Below are 19917 nucleotides of genomic sequence, written 5' to 3'. Positions count from 1 at the left end.
TCTCAACAAGAAAATCCTATCTCCAAGCCAGTGAACAACTAATCAATTAGTTTCCGTTCGCCTGAAGACTCGCAACGATAAGAAACTTAGCTTCCACGTATAGATAACTATGCACAGCCAAAACTGAAAAACAAAAATAGAGGATAGACCAAAAGTTCAGAAAAGAACGTTCTGAACAAACTGAAGACTCGCAGCAAACAACAGAACGAGAAATAGAATCTGCACAAACTCTAACATCGTTTGTAACTTTCATTTAGTAGGAAGCAACAGAAAAATATCTAAACTCTAACAATCCCCCACAAAGTTACAAATGATGTTTTAGCTATAGAGAGTTTAATATATTGTGTCTTCGACACAGGTGCCTTTCAGGCTTGAACCTTATGTCTAGCTAGTACTAGACTCAATTTACACAGGAGAGTAGTGGAGATAACCTTGAACTTTACTCCTTGGTGTACAAATATCATCAAGTACGCCCACAATACATGGCTACAGCCACAACAGCCCTTCAGTTTTGTGCTTTTCGGTCATGCACAGGTATCTTGGATCTGAAGAGTGCTTTAGGAAGCGACCAGCAAGACTTCCATGGATTGCGACCAAACAATCACGCTCAAGTAGGTGGATTCTCCAAGGATATTCTGCAAGGAAAATATCCCATCACTTAGATTTGAATCCATTAAGAGACATATCTCAACCTCTTCCTTGCAAATTTAAAGTACTGATCAACGTCAAGGGGTATAATTCAGTTTAGTCAGTACTCACCACTACATATCAGCTTGTTTTTCCCATTGAACCTATATCATGGGATTTCTAATCAAATAGGTTGGGTTGCTGCTGTCTATAATTCATTAGCAGGCCTTAGTCCCATCCCTTTTGACAGCTCTAGTATTGGCTTTCTCGCTAAACCTTTTGTGAATGGATCAGCCAAATTCTTTTCAGTCTTGATGTAGTCAAAAGTGACTACACCAATATTTCTCAAGTCTCTTATAGACTTTAGCCTTCTCTTCACATGTCTTGAAGATTTCATATTTTTTCAGTACAAGAGCACTGCAGGAACATGTTTTTCTACTATTGGAATATCCATCAATAGTTCTCTTAGCCACTCAGCTTCACAGCAAGCTGATTCCAATGCTACTAGTTCAGCTTCCATGGTGGACCTCGTTAATATAGTCTGTTTTGCAGACTTCCAAGAGATGGCAGCTCCACCAAGGGTAAAAACAAAACCACTCGTTGACTTCATTTCATCAGAGTCAGTAATCCAATTTGCATCGCTATATCCCTCCAATACAACTGGGAAACCAGAATAAAATAAACCCTGATGCATGGTTCCTTTCAAATACCTTAGCACACGCTCTAGAGCATGCCAATGATTTGAATCTGGTCTGCTTGAGTACCTGCTTAATCTACTAACTGCATAGGAGATGTCAGGACGAGTGGTATTTGCAAGATACATTAAAGAGCCAATAATCTGAGCAAACCTAACCTAATCAAGGCCCTGACCTTGATTCTTACGCAATTTTAAACAGGGATCATAGGGAGTAGCTGCAGGTTTGCTATTAAAATGACCAAAACGGTGTAATAGCTTCTCTACATAGTGTGATTGATTTAGTTCAAAACCATTGTCCCTTTTCTGAATTTTAATATTCAGAATTACCTTGGCTTCACCTAAGTCTTTCATGTCAAATTTATTTGATAAAAAACTTTTAGTTTCATAGATGACTTCAAGAGTTGTACCAAGAATTAAAATGTCATCAACATAAAGACAAAGAATGACACCTGCACCTCTATCAAACCTGAAATATACACATTTGTCAGCATCATTAACGATGAAAGCATTAGAGATCAGTGTTTTGTCGAATTTTTCATGCCACTGCATCGGGGCCTGTTTCAGTCCATACAAGGACTTCTCAAGTTTACACACTTTGTCTTCTTGCCCAGAAATCACAAAACCATCTGGTTGCTGCATTAAATCTCTTCTTCTAACTCTCCATTGAGGAATGCCGTTTTAACATCTATTTGATGGACTTTGTAGCCATATGCAGCAGCAAGTGCTACTAGAGCACGAATTGTTGGCATACGAGCTACTGGAGAAAATGTATCAAAATAATCTTCTCCTTGTCTTTGTGTGTACCCCTTTGCAACTAACCTGGCTTTGAACTTGTCAATAGTTCCATCATCTTTTAGTTTCTTTTTAAAAATCCACTTGCAGCCTATAGCTTTGCTACCTTGAGGCAAATGAGTAATTTCCCAAGTGCCATTTGAAAGGATAGAATCCATTTCACTCTGCACTGCCTCCTTCCAGTATGCAGCTTCAGAGGATTCAAAAGCCTCTGATAGAGTACTGGGCACATCGTCAACAAGGTAAATGATAAAGTCATCACCAAATGTTTTCTCCGTTCGCAATCTCTTTCTCCTCCTCAAATCAAGGGAATTATCTGACGAAATGCTAATTCCAGATTCAATAGAAGTAGGTTCAGAAATGGCAGAGGTTACCTTTAGTGGAAACATATCTTCAAAAAAAGTTGCATCACGAGATTCCATCACTGTATTTTCACGTACCTCTGTAGTTTCAGATTTAACTACAAGGAAGCGATAAGCTGGACTATTTTGAGCATATCCTATGAACACACAATCAACAATTTTAGGTCCGAGCTTTCTCTTCTTGACTACAGGTATATTTACCTTAGCAAGGCACCCCCACACTTTCAGAAAATTCAGATTTGGTTTTCTGCCTTTCCATAACTCATATGGAGTAATCTCTGTTCCCTTTGCAGGAACACGGTTTAGCATAAAGCATGCTGTGTACAGAGCTTCACCCCACATATTATTTGGAAGATCAGAATTGCTCAGCATAGCATTCACTAAATCTGTGAGTGTACGATTCTTCCGTTCAGCTACCCCGTTTGATTGGGGTGAATATGGAGGGGTGGTCTCATGAATAACTCCATGCTCACGATGAAACTTAGAGAATTCATTTGACAGATATTCTCCTCTATCAGACCTCAAAATTTTAATTTTCAAATCAAGCTGATTCTCAGCTTCTACTTTGAAAATCTTAAAATGCTCAAAAGCCTCATCTTTTGTTTTTGAGAGATAAACATAGCAGTACTTAGAGCAATCATCAATGAAAGTAATAAAGTACCGTCTACCTCCCTTAGTCAAAATTCCATTCATCTCACATATATCAGAATGCACTAATTCAAGTATAGAACTGTCTCTATTAACAGATTTAAAAGGCTTACGAGGTTGTTTAGCTTGCACACATATTTCACATTTCACACCCCGTGTCATGCCTAGGAATTAAATCTAGTGACATCATGCGAGACATGGACTTGAAATTAACATGACAGAGACGATTATGCCACAAGAAATTATCACAAACAGTAGACGAAGCTGAAACAGTGAAAGCTTTATTATTATTGCTAAAAACTGAACTAGGAAGTGACAAAGACAATCTAACCAGGCCATTATCTAGATAGCCTTTCCCAACAAAAGAACCTCTAATGGTTATTACAACTTTATTACTCTCGAAGACAAGCTTATGGCCTGACTTCATTAGCAAACTTCCACTAATCAAATTTGCTTTCGCTGCTGGTACGAAGAGCACATTGTGTAGGGTCAAAATATTTCTTGAAGAAAGCTTCAGATCCACTCGACCACTACCCAGCACCCTGGACTTGTTTTCAAGACCAGTCACAGAACGGCATCCTCGCTGTTCCTCAAAAGTGGAGAACAAAGGTCGATCAGAACACACATGAACAGTTGCTCCAGTGTCAACCCACCAATCTGCAGATTGACAATTATCAGATTTTTGAGCCATGTTCGAAACACACCTTACAACTTCAGCTTCATCAATCACCATATTGACTTTGGCATCAGTCTGATCTTCAGGTTTGTCCTTCTGGACCTTCTCATTTCTTTTCTTGTAACGACAGTTCCTAGCGAAATGGGCAGGCTTGCCGCACTCGAAGCAACTCATCAGACCTTTGCTGTTTTTCTTGCCGTTGCCTTTGTCGATCTTTCCTTTTGGCCTCATGCCACTGTTGTGTTCTTTTGGGTTCCTTTTGTTCCTTCTCTGGTGAGTATCAGTGAGATTCACTCTAGAGTTATCATCATCATGAACCAATGGAGCATCTTTAGCACGTGCTTTCTCTTCAACATCGAGCGAAGCGACAAGATCATCCATTGTCATTTCCTCCCTCCGATGTTTGAGAGAAGTTGCAAAATCCCTCCACGAGGGTGGGAGTTTTGCAATCACCATTCCCACCTGATATTTGTCAGGGAGAGCAATCTTACTGTGGTTGAGCTCCCCCACTAGAAGTTGGAGTTCATGTGTTTGCTCCACCACATACTTCCCATTGGTCATCTTGAAGTCATGGTATTTTTCAACCAAGCACAGGTCCTTCCCAGCATCTGGAACACTGTACTTCTTCTCTAAAGTTTCCCACAGTACACGTGCAGAGGTAGGGATGGCAATGGGTAAATACCCATCGGGTATTGCCCTATACCTACACCCACCATTGAAATTTAGATCCACCAAAATTCCCATACCCGTCACGGGTATAAAAAATTCCCCATACCCGTACCCTCCTAGGTAAGCCTCACCCGCGGGTCACCCATTTACCCGCCAAATTTGACATGACAATAAAAATAACACAAAATGTTTTGATCCAATTATAGCAACGACAAGGCATCCGCATCAGTCACACAATACCATAAATCCCATCAAGTAGTACTTAAGTAGTAGTAGACAATACATAAATCCACGTAATTTCATATATGGATTAAAGATTAAATACCTAGGGTTTCATATTGAGCTAACCTAATTTCATATATAGGCCAGAATGTTCATTTGGGCTTTCAGATATTTATTACCCCGCGGGTAAACGGGTATGGATATCATAGGAACGTTCTCATACCCACGTACCCGTTGGGTGAAGGTATTTACCCATTTACTTACCCACGGGTAATGCATTTAGCCCATACCCGTACCCTAATAGAGTAAATACCCATCGGGTCTCGGGTCACGGGTCCCATTGCCATCTCTATGCAGAGGTATGATGCATGTATATATCATAAAATTTATCGGAAAACATGCTCAAAAGTCTACCAACATAATTAAAGTTCCTGGCCTGATAATCTTCAGCATGTGGCATAGCCCCAGGAAAATACTCGCCTTCTTGCGGCTCCTGGCCAGTAATGACCGAAAACAGGCCCAAAGTTGTGAGCCAATATTTCATCCGGGTTTGCCAGCGCTTGAAGTGATTGCCATTGAACTTCTCAGGCTTCATAGCATCATCGTAAGAGTTGGATGGTGCCATGGAAATTGTTACCTACGAGTCGACGGTGACGTTGAATCTCCTTGAAATTGTTGGACCCGGTCGAGGTCGTAGGCAGTAGCTAGCAAGTTTACAGCTCGTTGTCTTCCGATGAACAGTAACTCCAGATTGATCAAGGCACGCCGACGGCGCTGTCTTCAAGGAGATTCACGCCCTCGCCGAGGTGCACGAGATGAACGGCGGCTCTCCTCCAAGATACAATGATCTCGTATCCTCGGCCGTGCACTCGACCAAGGATGAACCAACGGGCTTGTGTGGAATGTAACTCTCTCTATGTAAAACTATCTTACTGAAAAGGAGATGGAAAACTCATGTGTTTCACTGCAACACGGCAAGTCGCTTAAATAGCTTGGTATCTCAACAAGAAAATCCTATCTCCAAGCTAGTGAACAACTAATCAACTAGTTTTATGTTCGCCTGAAGACTCACAACGATAAGAAACTTAGCTTCCACGTATAGATAACTATGCACAGCCAAAACTGAAAAACGAAAATGGAGGATAGACCAAAAGTTCAAAAAAGAACGTTCTGAACAAACTGAAGACTCACAGCAAACAACAGAACGAGAAATGGAATCTACACAAACTCAAACATCATTTGTAACTTTCATTTAGTAGGAAGCACCAGAAAAATATCTGAACTCTAACAACTCCTAGATCCTTGCAATCTGTTCCAGGATCCACCGATCCACCGTAGTTTGTCCGTCTTCACACCCACCGGTGACGTTTCCAAAGTTTTACACGGTGCTTTACAGAACTGGAGACGCGTGCGTCGCTATCGTACTACGGCCTCACTCCCCCTCCTGCAGCTTACTTGTCTTTCCTCCTCCATTTCGTTGCCAACTTCTAAAAAAAGGAGTGAGAAAAACATAAAGCCAGCAACATGCTTCACGTACAAACATGTCCCTTGACATTATTTCACTTTCTTGGTCCTAATAAATGACTTTTTATCAATAATTTTATCCCAAAGTAAATGACTATTTCATGACTTGGAAGAAAACACGCACAATTATTGCACTTCAGAAAATAATGTAGCTAAAGGGGTGTTAACGGATCGGATAATATCTGATCCAATCCGAATCCGTTTGAGTTGAGGATATCGTCAGTGTTTGCAACTATCCGGTGGATATGGAGTCAGGATTCAAATAGTGAATTACGGATCGGATACAAACGTGGTATCTTTAATACCTGGTGGATGCAGATTATCTGATTTTCTTACGGAACTATCCAATAGTCATTTTAGCGTATAATCCAAATTTTTTAGCCCATAAAGCACTCTATCAAAAGCTCATCAATAGCATAATTATTTTTCATCCAATATTGAATGGTGATGTATTGATTGCATATGCATATCACATCCGATCATAATAATCCGTTTCTGAGCCGACTCCACCCCATTTCCATCATCCGCAACAATCCGCGTCCGCATCTGCTCCACATCCGTTTAAAAATTATGGTTTAGGATATGGTATAATCATTATCCGTCCGAATCTGCTCCGTTAACACCCCTATGTAGGTACACCTTTCCATCATTAAAATGGTAAGGGAATAGTGACATAGAAGTCATTTATCTAAAATTAACCTAAGTAATAGTAATTTATTTTAGGATGGAAGGAGTAAGGCCAATTTTAATGGGGTTTCGTGGATGTGTCATGTACATTAATTAATTGACACATCAGCATAAAACAAAATATTTACATGAAACTATGAGGAGAGAGAGAGAGTGAATTTGTTTCATAGACATAAAACGTTTGGGCACCATTACCAAGTCCTCAGTAATGCAGTGAAATTCGTATTGAGGGGCTTGAGACGTTTAATGTGATCAAACAATGTCTACATTCAATCAAAATTTCAACAGTAATTTAATGTTTTATTTAGCTTTAAAAATGGTACGGTGAAACGTTGCCCTTTGAGTAGTTTTATGCATTGTTTTATAGTTAGCTGTCTTGAAAACTGTATAGTAAAACTAGGCAGTCAGACCGGCCTAATAAAATAAGAAAATGACTAAACTTTTCTCAATTCTGCATTAATTGTGTTGTTTAATGTGTGTTAGTCATGTGCACTCCTCAACACGTGGCGAGACCGGCGCAGTAAACAGCTAGCAAAAGCCCAACAAAGAGGCCCCCACAGAATCGAATTTGCGAATAAAGAAATGAGTCCCGGTTGTTGTTACAGATCTTCCGGTGGATTTTGCAGCATTGCAGTTCACAACACCGGCGCCACCAAGGCAGCCAGGGGAGACTAATCGCGAGTAACCAAACAAAACCGGTACAGGAGAAGGCTTCTCGTGTTGGCCCTTGCAGCGCCGGTACGGCCAATTTTAGCCGTGTGCAACAGATTCCGGGAAATCTAGCCGCGGTTTCTCGCGCATCCTGCACCAAACTCTATCAACCACTAGCCTTTCTCCTTTATAAGAGGAGAGCCTCACGAGCCTCCGTCTGTGAGTATAAGACTTGCGACTTGCTCAGTTCATCAGTCTGCTGCTCTCATCGAACCTTAGCTCGAAAGGTTAGCGAAGATTTGTGAGCTGTAATCAAGATGTCTTCAGCGTCATCGTCCACGTCGTTCTTTGACATTGAGCCCCTCGACGGCGGCGAGACCTGCCTCTCCGGCCACACCATGGATGCCTGCTCCCTCTGTCGGAAGCCGCTCACCAGGAACTGCGACATCTTCATGTACAGGTATGTCCCATGTTCAATTTTGCTCCTTTCAGATGATTCTCTCAGACAATTACTCAAGAGAATACAAAACGATCACAAGCGACCCGCTTCTCCGATCTCTGATTCTGTGAAAGATATTCTGGTCTCTAACTGAATTTTGTGTCTGTCGTGAACAAACAGAGGGAACACGCCATTCTGCAGCGAGGAGTGCCGGGATCACCAGATGGAGATGGACGAAGCGGCAGTGAGGATTGGCGCCACGAACGTGAGGGAGCGTGCCGCCAGAAACGAGCAGCGCCTCAGGCTCGACGCCGGCAATGTCGTAGTCGCGGCGAATGTGCCCGTCCTGAGCTAAGCCGTAGGCGCAAGGAAGCATCATGGTCCCCTCGAGAAAAAGTAAAGGGAACCGCACGATCGAGATGATGAACGGACAAGGAATCTGATGAGTCAGGCAGGCAAGCAGCAAACTCCGGAGTCGATCTAGCTTTCCGTCGATCACTCTTGGAGTTTTGACCTGTGCGTGTACCGGAGCAGGAGAACAGCGCGCTAGAGAAATGTGTGTAGACGACGGCGTTTTTCCCTTCTTTTGTGAGGATTTTTCATTTCGATATGTGCGAGAGAATTTTGATGTTGTGTAATTGTAACCAGTTCTTTCACCCTACGGCGCCCTAGATCCGACTTGGCAAATGTGTGCCTCAATTCTGAAAGTATTAGAGCTGTAGCTGCTCCCTTTGTGTAGGAAAGTACCAAACAGTGCAAGAAGGCGTCATACTGATCGGTTTGTACTACTGCCTTAATTCGTTTGTCCGTTCGTTAGGAAGCCGGCGGCACCCCCCTTCAGTTGTTCGTTTCTGCATTTTGGGGCCAAGGCCAACGGACCAGCATCATGTTGCCGGTTAGGATGGCCAAGATCATTACACAAAGGAGCTGTTTTAAGGTTCTCCAACTTACCACTGTAGAGGTAAGAGGGCAACTTTTGATCTTGCCAGTTGAATATTCGTGATTAATTATATTGAATAAAAAACCATGGGTTTTTTTTCCATCTATACATCATAGCCGAAAAGGAAAATACTGTTGGATATAATTATCTCACCGAAATTTAGTTTGCATGCGACTAACCTACCAAAGAGTAAACATCCATTAGAAAATGGGTCCTACATGTCAATGGAATAAATGAATATGTTGGTTTCAAATATTTGATTCAAAAATTGATTTTTTAATGGAATATATTCAAATTAAATAAAAGTAAACAAACAGTTTCTATACTTATGATGAAAAACACATGCATTTTTCAACCTCGAAATATCGTTATGATAAACACAAGTTCAAATATCAGTAAAAAATTCAAAATTATTTAAAAAAATTCCACTACATATAATTAAATGACTTTCAATTTCAGTGCTTGGCTGCAATAATTCAAAAGGAATAAAACCTTACCTGAATAAATTTTATTATGTATGAATTATCACTATTAAAAGATAAGAAATTATTGTTACATTCCTCATTACAATTGACTAATTATCATTAAATGAATTAAATGACAATTAATAATTGACTCTTGCCACCTATGAGGTAAGAGGGGACAGTGACCCTTAGATCAAATCACAATGGATGGTTCCCATAAATTTTGGTGCACCTTAAAATTTTCCTTGGTATTAAACAATATAAAAAATTGGGGAAAACTAATATCGCAACAGATTACATCGCACTGCAAATTACATTATCACCGTTTCATCACAATACGTTCATGAGGCTTATGACGTCCTTAAGCTCAAAATCGATCACTGTTTGCACGGCGTAACCTATGGCTAGTCACGCTCCGACCACTGAAACCGAACCGAAAAGGCAGCAGGCTTCTCTCTCGCAAAGCAGAATCATGGGCGTCCTTCCGCGAAAACAATCAAACGAATCCAGCTTGTGCGCGTGTCTTAAGCCCAGTACCTTGTCCGCGTCGTCATTCGGACGATTGACTTGACCGGCCACCCACTCGATCAACCGCACACATGCAAGCGTGGGACGCTAGCGGCAGCAAAATTCTTCGCGAGGACAGTTCAGATCGGTCGTAGCATGCATTCTCTATGCACGGTAAAGTGCCACATAGCTAGCGTCTGATAACTTCTTTTTTTCATTAAAAAAAGATAGTAATACTCACTCATTCAAAAAAAAAGATAGTAGTACTCGACTACTACCTCTCAATTGGCACACCTCCCCAGTTGTTTTAAAATATAAAACTATTCCTACTATTTGAATATTATTCGATAATATAATTATCTATGTTACTATTCAAAATGACTCTTCTTTTGTTCTTTTTTATTAGGTTCTTCCCTCCGTTCCATTTCTTATTTACTAAAAAAAGATGTTATATTATATTTGTCGTACTACAATTGGATGAGGACGACTTTCATCATATCCACGTGCACATGCATCGTGCGCTCCGCCCCATCCATTTAGTTGTATGAGTATAGTACAAAAATGTTCATACGCGTAGCTATTTCCTTTATTAAAGGATGTCATAATTTTTCTCTCAATCTTAATCTCTTTAAACAATCTGAAAATGTTTATATATTGTGATGGAGCTCGTTAAAGAAAGATTCGGGTGAAAAAAAAATTTTTACTTTAAAAGGTCAAAAGGAAAATAAGAGCATTGCTGTAAACTAGTGATGGTTGTGGTGGTGGTACTAGGGGATAGAATGGGACGATCAGTGTTGTGTGTCACTATTGTTTTCGCGACTAATCGTGCGATGTGGCATCCTCTCATGAGCGAGCAAAGACTGAAAGGCATGTACTTAAGGCTTGATAAAAACAGGCCCCTTAATCGATCATTTTATTAGAGGTGTGGTCTAAAGTCAAACTGTGTAGATGCTGTAGCTGTAGACGCCGACACATGGTTTGAACAAATCCAGAGACAGATGGCAAGCAAAAGAGCATTCAAGATATAACTAGTGATAGGAATAGGCAGGGGAGTAGGAGTATTACTCCTTTTTTTTGCTGGACAAAGCAGAGGCATGCAAAATAGAATAAGTTTCATGTGCATCACTGTCTCATTGAAACATTTTAGATGTCTCAAAAATCACTGACTCATTTCAATTCCATAAATAAATACAGTCACGGTCTCATTTTAAAGACTCAAGGAATTTTTGACCCCTAGAGCATTACGCCAAGGCTGACTATCTATCTGCTTTGACTAAACTATCTTAACTTAATTGTATCGCTTCAACAAAAGTTAAAACATGCAGTTTGCACACTAGCTGTGTACTGCTTAACACGAAACCACCCAAAAACCAGGAAGAAGTGACTTCCAGAAACAAAACTATTCTATCCATCAAATTGGACAGGGCCGTGTGTTATTGTAAAGCCTAAACTGGGGAGCTAGAAATGGAGAGGAGGAAACGCATAGAATATTAGGGATTCGTGAGCCCACGAGGTGTAGTTGCTCCTTAAAATATCGGAAGACGACCACGCCAATTGCCACCCTGTGCCCTGGTTTTGCTCTTGCCCGGCCACCTGATTCGCCACATAGCACTCAAAGGAGCCAGCTTTAGATTTGTTGCAACTTGGCCAGCTACACACCTATAACCTGGTTAATAACACAACAATTTTCTTCTCTTGCTTTCTTTGGAGGATCCCCTCATTGGAGGATATATGTATTGTTACCTTTTTACTCCGCGTGCTTCTAACAATGACTTCAATTGGGGCTATGATGGGCTTGTCGTTTCCTGCAACATATCTAATTCTCAGCTTTAGGGAGGGAAGATCATAACACCACATGCATACGAACGTGGTTGTTTTTAATATGGTAATAAAAGTTTGAGCTATGCTTTAGGCATGATTTTACTATTTCTGTAGTGATGCAAAGTCCAGACGGCTGCAATATTTTTTTATGACTCTCATATAAGGCCAGTCTCATGTTTTATAGGAGTATCATGCAGTTGACTTTTGGATCTACATTTGATATTCGTCTTATTAAAAAAATTAAATAACTATAAATTATTTTGTTATGATTTGATTTATTACTAAATTAACTTTAAGCATGATGTATAATCTTGCATATTTGCACAAAAATTTTGAATAAGACGAATGGTCAAACATAAATTTAAAAGTCAATAGTGTCAATTAAAAAACCCGATGGGGTATTCCCTATGTTTAACATGATAACACTTTCAGATTTATTTCTGTGCTAATAAATCTATACACATGTAAAATACATACATATCGATAATTGATTAATCTAGAAAATTTTAAAAAGTTTTATAATATAAAACAAATAGAGTGGTATGTACTGTAAAAATTGCTGGAGAGGTGAAAGCAGAGGGTCCAGACTGAAAAAACCATCCTTCCCCTCGGCCACTTCCCTTCCCTATATAACCACTGCCCTCCTCAGCCCGGAGACCTCAGCCGTCTCGGTCTCCTCCCTCGCAGCCACGAAGCAGCTGCAAGTTAAGAAGAACCCACGGATCCGAGACATGGAGGATTACTTCTACTTCCCTGCTGCCCTGGAGACAGTTTGCAACCTCGAGTCAGGCTCGCCGTCGGTGATTCTCCGACCCACAGTGTCCGGCCGTGACGTCGGCGGCGGCGGCGAGCTCCGGCGCCACCACTACCTCGACGCCTGCTTCCGTTGCAGGCGGATGCTTGCCGGGAACGAGGACATCTTCATGTACAGGTGAGCACCACCACCACACGCTGAAACGCATGCACCACAAAGCTAGCTAAAGCCGCGCCGCGCGTTCTGGTGTGTGACCGGGTTCCTGCTTTGTGCATGCTCATGCAGGGGCGACACCCCGTTCTGCAGCGAGGACTGCAGGCAGCGGCAGATCGATGCCGACGATGCGTCGGAGATGAAGAAGAAGAAGAGACCGAAGCAGCCGCCCGCCGCGAGGGGGGAGCAGCCCCGGCGGCAGCGGCGGAGCCCGCGCGGCGTCCCGGTATGGGCCCGGTAGATGATGCCTGGCACGGATTCATGGCAAAAAAAAGTGTAAAACAGTATAATCTTGATCAGAAGTTATACATGGAATTATGGAAACTCGTGCGATGCGCGACGCCAAAACTTTGAGGCATGTGTCGTCGAGGAGCTTTGGCAGCTGCTCTTACGTATTCTAACCGTGATCAACTCGACGACGGTGAAGAGTCCTGGCCGGAACGGGCGCGTCGTCCCCTGCCGGGTATCTGAGAGAATTTAAGATCGTTCGATCGAGTAGTAGCTTAGCTAGCTCGTGCCGTCGTGCGTGTTGAGTCATGCCTGTGAATTACAATAGCACTTTTGCTATTAATTAAACGTTTGATCTTTTGTTTTTCTGTTAAACACATGTGCAATGCATGGGCTTGAAGGAGAATATGTATGTGTCTTTTGACTTGCATGCACGTGTTCAAATTATCATTACGACTAGATTTAATTAATAAAATTAAATTTTTTAAACGTTTGATCACTGGCTGGACTTACTACAGGCTTCGTTTTTTCCGTTGCCCACCGCGGCAGCGCGTGTGTGCAACTGGTGTGTGTTGTATTGATCTTGTGTGCTGTACGTGTATATACGGCCTTGCCCAACTTTCTGATTCGGATGAAATAAGAGAAGTTGTTGTAATATTCGACGTAAAGAATTTGCATTTGCAATTGAGCTGTAGTACGGTAACGTATTTAACCAGTGGTGCTCGATCTAATTGTGCCTCGAAGCTTTCCGCTCCCTGAAAGATCGTGTTACCCGTGTACCCGTACTGCGCACCTTTATTTCCACTATAATATTATTACCCATTGACGAAATTCGTATCATCTTATATATCCTCCATGTATTCTACAAGACATTTGGTAAACATAACATTTATATATATAGGTGGCTAGCAACCCATTTCCAATATAATAGGGAAAATTCATTTATATAGTATTGAGTGCTAAACCTTCATAGCCTTAGATTCTATATGTGAATGAAAGTGAACACATTTCGCTCAAAATATCACAAATAGTAACAACTGCAACCGTTGGCACGTCGAACAAATTCGATCCCATGTTCCATTTGTACGGAGGGAACACCGTTGGAATCCTGACATTTAGCAAGGGATCATTCTTTTCTTTACTGCTGGGTTTTAGTAGAGCAAAAGGTCGTAAGAAAGCCAAAAGCAATGCGCTAAAGCGGACTTTGATGTTAGTTAAGAAAGCCAAAAGGCTTGCCAATGAAACTCTTCTCGGCCAGGGCGTGCACGCAAGTTGCGACCTCCGTATGCATGTGCCCACATTGCACGCTCCAAGAGAGAAAAAAGAATCGTTTTTAGGCGACCTAGGCCCCCTTCAATAACTAGGGCGCACTCGGCCGAGAGCCGCTCCCGGGCTCTCCCCGTGCGAGATTCTCGAGTCTTGACACGTTACGACATCTGAGCACACCAAATTATTTGCCGCCTTGTGCCAACAGCCCAGCAAGGATCCACTTGGCCAAAGGCAAATACACTATGCTATGCATTGTGCAGGCTGCGGCTGCTGGTTGTTCAGGGCGCACACGTGAGATCGAGCGATCGCCACGAGCACGCGCGTGTTCCCACGTGTCGCGCCGCACGGTTGGCACCAACTCAGAGTAGTGTCAGTGTAAGTGACGAGGCAAGTTCCTTTGCCCTTTCACTACCGTATAGAGATATAATTCTTATAGTTTTTAATAAGGCTCGCATTTTTTTATTTGAGAGATTTTACCGTGTTTACGAGGTACGAGGTGGGGCGCCATGAGCCATTGATATGCGAGGGGTAAGGTACGAAAAGAAATTATAATAGGTGGCATTAACGTAAATACGAGGGTATTAGAAGGGTATAAGTGTCTTCCATAAAAATGAAAATGTATGAGATGTATTTTCTTGTTACGTTGTATTATTTTAAAATTATTTTAGAGAGTTACGTTTAGTTCGTTCTGTTCATAGGTAGGGTTACGTATTAGTTTGTTCTATTCTTAGGTGGGTTTATGGGATCTTGGTTCGCATACGAGAGAGGTGGAGAGAAACAAGGGCTATCACGATGAGTGGCGAGAGTTAAGGGCACCGGAGGAAGAGCCGTTGGTGGAAGTGGTCCAGGATTGCCGTCGTTCGCCGGTGGAGGTAGTCCTATATTACATGTGTTCGCCGGTGTACATAAATCTACTCATATATTTTTTTCTTTTGATCAGTGATTTACCGATGATGTCTCGTGTGACTAGAGGCTTGACGGGAGGGGTGGGCCAGCGGAGGGAGGGGCGGCAGAGGACCCAGAGAAAGTGGTCCGGGACTGCCTTTGTTTGCTGAAGCGAGAGGCGGCCCTATGGTAGATCGATCTAGTTATATTTCGCAAATATGTACCACGTTGGTCCAAAATTTGGAAACTGAACCAGAACAGCCAAAGATTTGTAACAAAATAGAAGAGAATATAATTTTTGTGCCCACCATGTAAGTCATAAATAATCAGATGAAAAAATAGATGGTGGCGATTAAAACCATCCTGAAGGTTTATTTCTCCCTTTTTTTTAACTGACAAGATTAAACAATAGAGCCGTAGAATATGGTTTTAATCGTAGGTAAATATTACCTTTTTTAGCCGACAAAAAGGTAAATAAACTAGCAACAAGGATAAATGGATGATTACCTTTTTTTCAAGAAAAAATTAATGTTTTTGTTAGAGCCAGTGACGTTAGGAAAAAATGTAATGATTTTGTTATGTACCATGTTGGGCCAAAATTTGACAACAGATTGACACGGAATGATCGAAGATTTCTAATAGAATAGAAGATAATGTAATTTTTATCCCCAGTACGTAAATCATATTTTATTTTACCTTTTCATAATACTGACGTGGTATCTCTCGGTATCTTTGATTCCACTTATGTCGTACCTACCGATACCTTCATTATTTGTTAGACATAATTGCCCCTGTGGTCAATTAACTTTTAACACTTAACACTTTTGTACCTCTAGTACCTTTTATTAGGTACCTTTCATCGTGAGCTGTCAAATCTTTTGCCATTTTAGAAATGCAACCACTGTAAAAGATCTCCTCCTTTTATTATGGTTCTTAGATTTCTCTTCTTCATATACTCTGTAAGTTGCACGGGAAGGATACGGTGACCAGTTGTATTTTCCTACGTCGTAATCATTTTCTTAGAGTATTTATTGTTGGTTGACGCACGTGGTTTTTTAAAATGATCTTCACGTAAAATTCTATCTATTTTCCGCACCGTACTTAATCTTTTAAAAAATAGATTAAAATCTATAAAGTTTTAGTTCATCTTGTTTTGAATCATACAATTTAGGGCCCCTTTGAATAGTAGGAATGAAAAAAATTGAGAAATAGAAAATACATAGGATTCTGACAGAAATGTAGGTGTAAAACAGAGGATTACAAAATACAGGAAAAACGTAGGAATGACCGTTTGATTGGACCACAGGAAAACCACAGGAATTTAAGGAGAGATATAGACTCAAATGATTTTTTTTCCATGTGCTTCAACCTCTTATTAAATTTCCTGTAAAACTTGTATAGGAAGATACATTCTATAGGAATTTCATAGGATTCATTCCTTTGATTCAAAGGGCTTTGTAGGAAAAAATACTATAGAAATGAAATTTTCTAAAATTCCTTTGAATCAAAGAGGGCCTTAAATTTTATTATGAAAAAAAACTTAAACCCATTTCCACACCTTACCTGCGGTGCACTGCTATCTGCCCCGCGGGCCATGTTACGGCTGCTGCTGTCCCCCTCTCTGCTCGCGACAACGAAGTCCACGTCCAAACTCCAAACCAAACCATGTGAGAACCCCTCGGGTGTACACGCTGATCTGAGCGTGCGTGCATCTCCTGTAGAACGCAAGGGCATTGCGTTGTTGGTGTACGTTGATCTCGAGAAGCTGCGTGCACGGAACCATCAGGTGCGCGGTTCCGTTGGTTTTTAGTGCCCGGAGAGTGCCCATTTTTCCTGTCCTCACTTGTCATCATGTGGCTACAAAAATTGGTTTTGGTTCCAGCTGATCTCACGCGCGTACCTCGTCACAACGAAACGACGCACGACGGACCGCGGTTCTGTGTTGTCTTGGCTCGCTGGTCGACGTGACGGGAATGCCTTCTTTGTTATACTACCTCCCTCAGTCGCTAAACGTTTGACGCAGTTGATTTCATGACACAGGTTTAACTGTTCATTTTATTTAAATTATTTTATAAAATATGTAAAGTTATATGTATACATAAAAGTATATTTAACAATAAATAAAATGATATAAAATATATAAATTTTTTAAATAAGACAAATAGTTAAACATATATTAAAAAGTCAATGACGTCAAACATTTAAGGTATATATATATATATATATATATATATATATATATATATATATATATATATGTATGTATGTATGTATATATGTATGTATGTATGTATGTATGTATATGTGTGGAACCTTAGTATCACGAATGTTTGTGGTGTCGAACCTTGATTGGCCGGAATTAACCTCGACTTGCAACAAAGATCGACCGGCCAAACCATGATGCAATCTCGTAATGTACATCATAGATCAACGCTGCTACTACCTGTCACGCAGATTACTCATGCATCGCTGGCAAATCCAGGCAGTAAAAAATAGGTGCTACACGGTAGTGGTAACAATCTATCTTTAGGTGCATGCAACTGAATCAACACAATGCACCTTTTTGCTGTGTTTTGCAACCTATTTCCGTTCCCAAATTAGACATCACGTATTTATCGAGTGGTTCCCCTGAAAACGAAGAAAATTAAGCTAGAGATTAGCTGGTTAAGCAGTTACTCTCTTTGCCCTGCAGGGTATTAAGCCTGCCTTGGTACGGCCTCTCACCTCTGCCCGACCTCTGCCCCTCCCCCGAGGTCGACCGCCGTCGCTCGCTCGTTCGCTCGCCTGCCACACCGGTCCAGCCACCTCTTCGTCGACCCGGCCGGCCGGATTGCGCAGGTGCCAGCGGACGCACGGCGGCACCGACCGATGGACTTCACCTCGTCCTACTTCCACGCCTTCGGCAACCCCGACTTCGCAGCGGTTTTCTCCGGCGGCAGCGCGCAGGCCGTCCGGCCGGGCACCAGCGGCGTGAAGGCGGTGAATGTTAGCAAGGGCTCGGCGACGGCGAGGCAGGCCGCCCCGTCGGTGTTCTCCGTCCAGGACGCGGAGGTGGAGGAGGCGCACCACTTCCTCGACGAATGCACCCTATGTCGCAAGGTCCTCGCCGGCGACATCTTCATGTACAGGTCCGTCAGCTCAGCTGTATTATCTATACGCGTCGCACGTCCCCCTGGCTGCATACACCATGAAACTGAGCTAAAACCGTGTGCGCGAGCAGAGGGGACACGCCGTTCTGCAGCGAGGAGTGCAGGAGGGAGCAGATCGAGATGGACAGGACCAGGCACCGGAGGAAGAAGCAGCAGCACTCCCCCACGGCGCAGGCGCAGGCGGCGGCGCACCGATCAGAGCGCGCGCCCCAGCGTCAGCTGCAGCCACAGAGGTAGAGCTCTCCACCAAGCTGCCTTGCCGCCTTGCCGGAGTGGATGGAGAACCCACAGCGTGCATGCTACTACATATACATGTACCTAGACATTTCGAAGAGTCCACGAGAGTATCCACGACCCGTGTTACCACATTCCTTTTTAGGGGAAACGATGGAGTAATTAGCGAAACCGCATGCATTATGCTTGCTGAGCATACGGGTTAGAAGCCGCGCATGCTCGTCGTAGCGTCCTGCTCTCCTTGCTGGGCTATTTTACTTCTAATTCCTGGTTCAGATCACGGCCGTCAAAAGAAGCATACGAGCTCTTTTGTAATGTATACTGTACGCCTCTATTCCATCTCATCTTCGTTTTCCTTTGTCGATATCTTGCTCTATGGAGTACTTGAAACATTCGCGTTTGGTTTACACAATACTCCCCAAAACTACCGCGGAGTATATTGGCTTCGGACCCTGGTTAAGACCTTGTTTAGTTTCCAATTTTTTTAAAAAACATCACATCAAATTTTAGGACACCTAAATAAAGCATTAAACATAGATAGACAAAAAAACTAATTACACAGTTATATAAAAATCTTAAGACGAATCTTTTGAGCCTAATTAATACATGATTAACCATAAGTGCTACAGTAAACAACATGTGCTAATGACGGATTAATTATGCTCAAAAGATTCGTCTCGCGGTTTCTAGGCTAGCCGTGAAATTCGTTTTTTCATTCGTGTCCGAAATCCCCTTCCGACATCCGGTCAAACATTTAATGTGACACTTCCCCCAAAATTTTTTCAATCTAAACACCACCTAAATCTGAAGCGACTGAAAGACTTGTACTGTTATTAAAAAAAATCAGGTGACATACTCGCCCATAAAATTAATCTGTTAATAAAAAAATTATGAGTAACTTTTACAATACTATACTATAGATAGTTTGATCAAACTATCACAAAACTACATACCGAAGGACATATATAATAAGACTATAGATTTATCATCATTTTTTTCACAAAACTATAGATTTAAGACATTGTATCGCAAAACTACATATCTAAAATTAATTTTATCCCAAACTTACAACTTGCTTAACTTAAAAAAGATAATTGTAGAACTCTAAAACGGGTAGCTCTTTGGTAATTTCACAACTAATTTTGTAGTTTTGGGATATAAGATTTTAAATATGTAGTTTTATTAGAAATTTGCTGCTAAATCTGTAATTTCGTGATACATACCTTTAAATTTGTAATTTTGTGATAATTTGATCAAAGTACATGTAGTTTTATGAAATTTACTCAAAATTTATATACGTCCCTTATATGATTTAAAAGAAAACTTAAAAATACATTACGATAAGAAACCATAAAATTAACTTTAAATTTAAGATTGAAAATTTTAAGTTTTGATTTATAAACATAAACATAAGTGAAAAGATGGTGTCTACAGTGATTTATGTAATCAAACCATACAA

At 41.4% G+C, this 19917-nt stretch overlaps 3 protein-coding genes across 3 annotated transcripts; all 3 read left to right on the top strand.

Moving 5' to 3' along the window:
• The first annotated feature begins 7872 nt into the window (after nucleotides 1-7872).
• Nucleotides 7873-8349, top strand: LOC102718057 (FCS-Like Zinc finger 3-like). The gene is made up of 2 exons (XM_006647640.2): nucleotides 7873-8015; nucleotides 8175-8349. Exons 1-2 carry the CDS (start codon nucleotides 7873-7875, stop codon nucleotides 8347-8349), a joined length of 318 nt encoding a protein of 105 aa, XP_006647703.1.
• A 4052-nt stretch (nucleotides 8350-12401) lies between these two features.
• Nucleotides 12402-13370, top strand: LOC107303546 (FCS-Like Zinc finger 1-like). The gene is made up of 2 exons (XM_040520846.1): nucleotides 12402-12657; nucleotides 12766-13370. The coding sequence occupies exons 1-2, from the start codon at nucleotides 12458-12460 to the stop codon at nucleotides 12932-12934; spliced, it is 369 nt and encodes a 122-aa protein (XP_040376780.1). The 5' UTR covers nucleotides 12402-12457; the 3' UTR covers nucleotides 12935-13370.
• A 4411-nt stretch (nucleotides 13371-17781) lies between these two features.
• Nucleotides 17782-18883, top strand: LOC102717771. The gene is made up of 2 exons (XM_006647639.3): nucleotides 17782-18203; nucleotides 18296-18883. The coding sequence occupies exons 1-2, from the start codon at nucleotides 17944-17946 to the stop codon at nucleotides 18459-18461; spliced, it is 426 nt and encodes a 141-aa protein (XP_006647702.1). The 5' UTR covers nucleotides 17782-17943; the 3' UTR covers nucleotides 18462-18883.
• Nucleotides 18884-19917: the final 1034 nt, after the last annotated feature.

The sequence above is a fragment of the Oryza brachyantha genome, chromosome 2, assembly GCF_000231095.2.
Source record: "Oryza brachyantha chromosome 2, ObraRS2, whole genome shotgun sequence".
Lineage (NCBI taxonomy): Eukaryota > Viridiplantae > Streptophyta > Magnoliopsida > Poales > Poaceae > Oryza > Oryza brachyantha.
The sequence above is the reverse complement of the archived record's forward strand: the minus strand, read 5'-3'. Positions and strand labels throughout refer to the sequence as shown.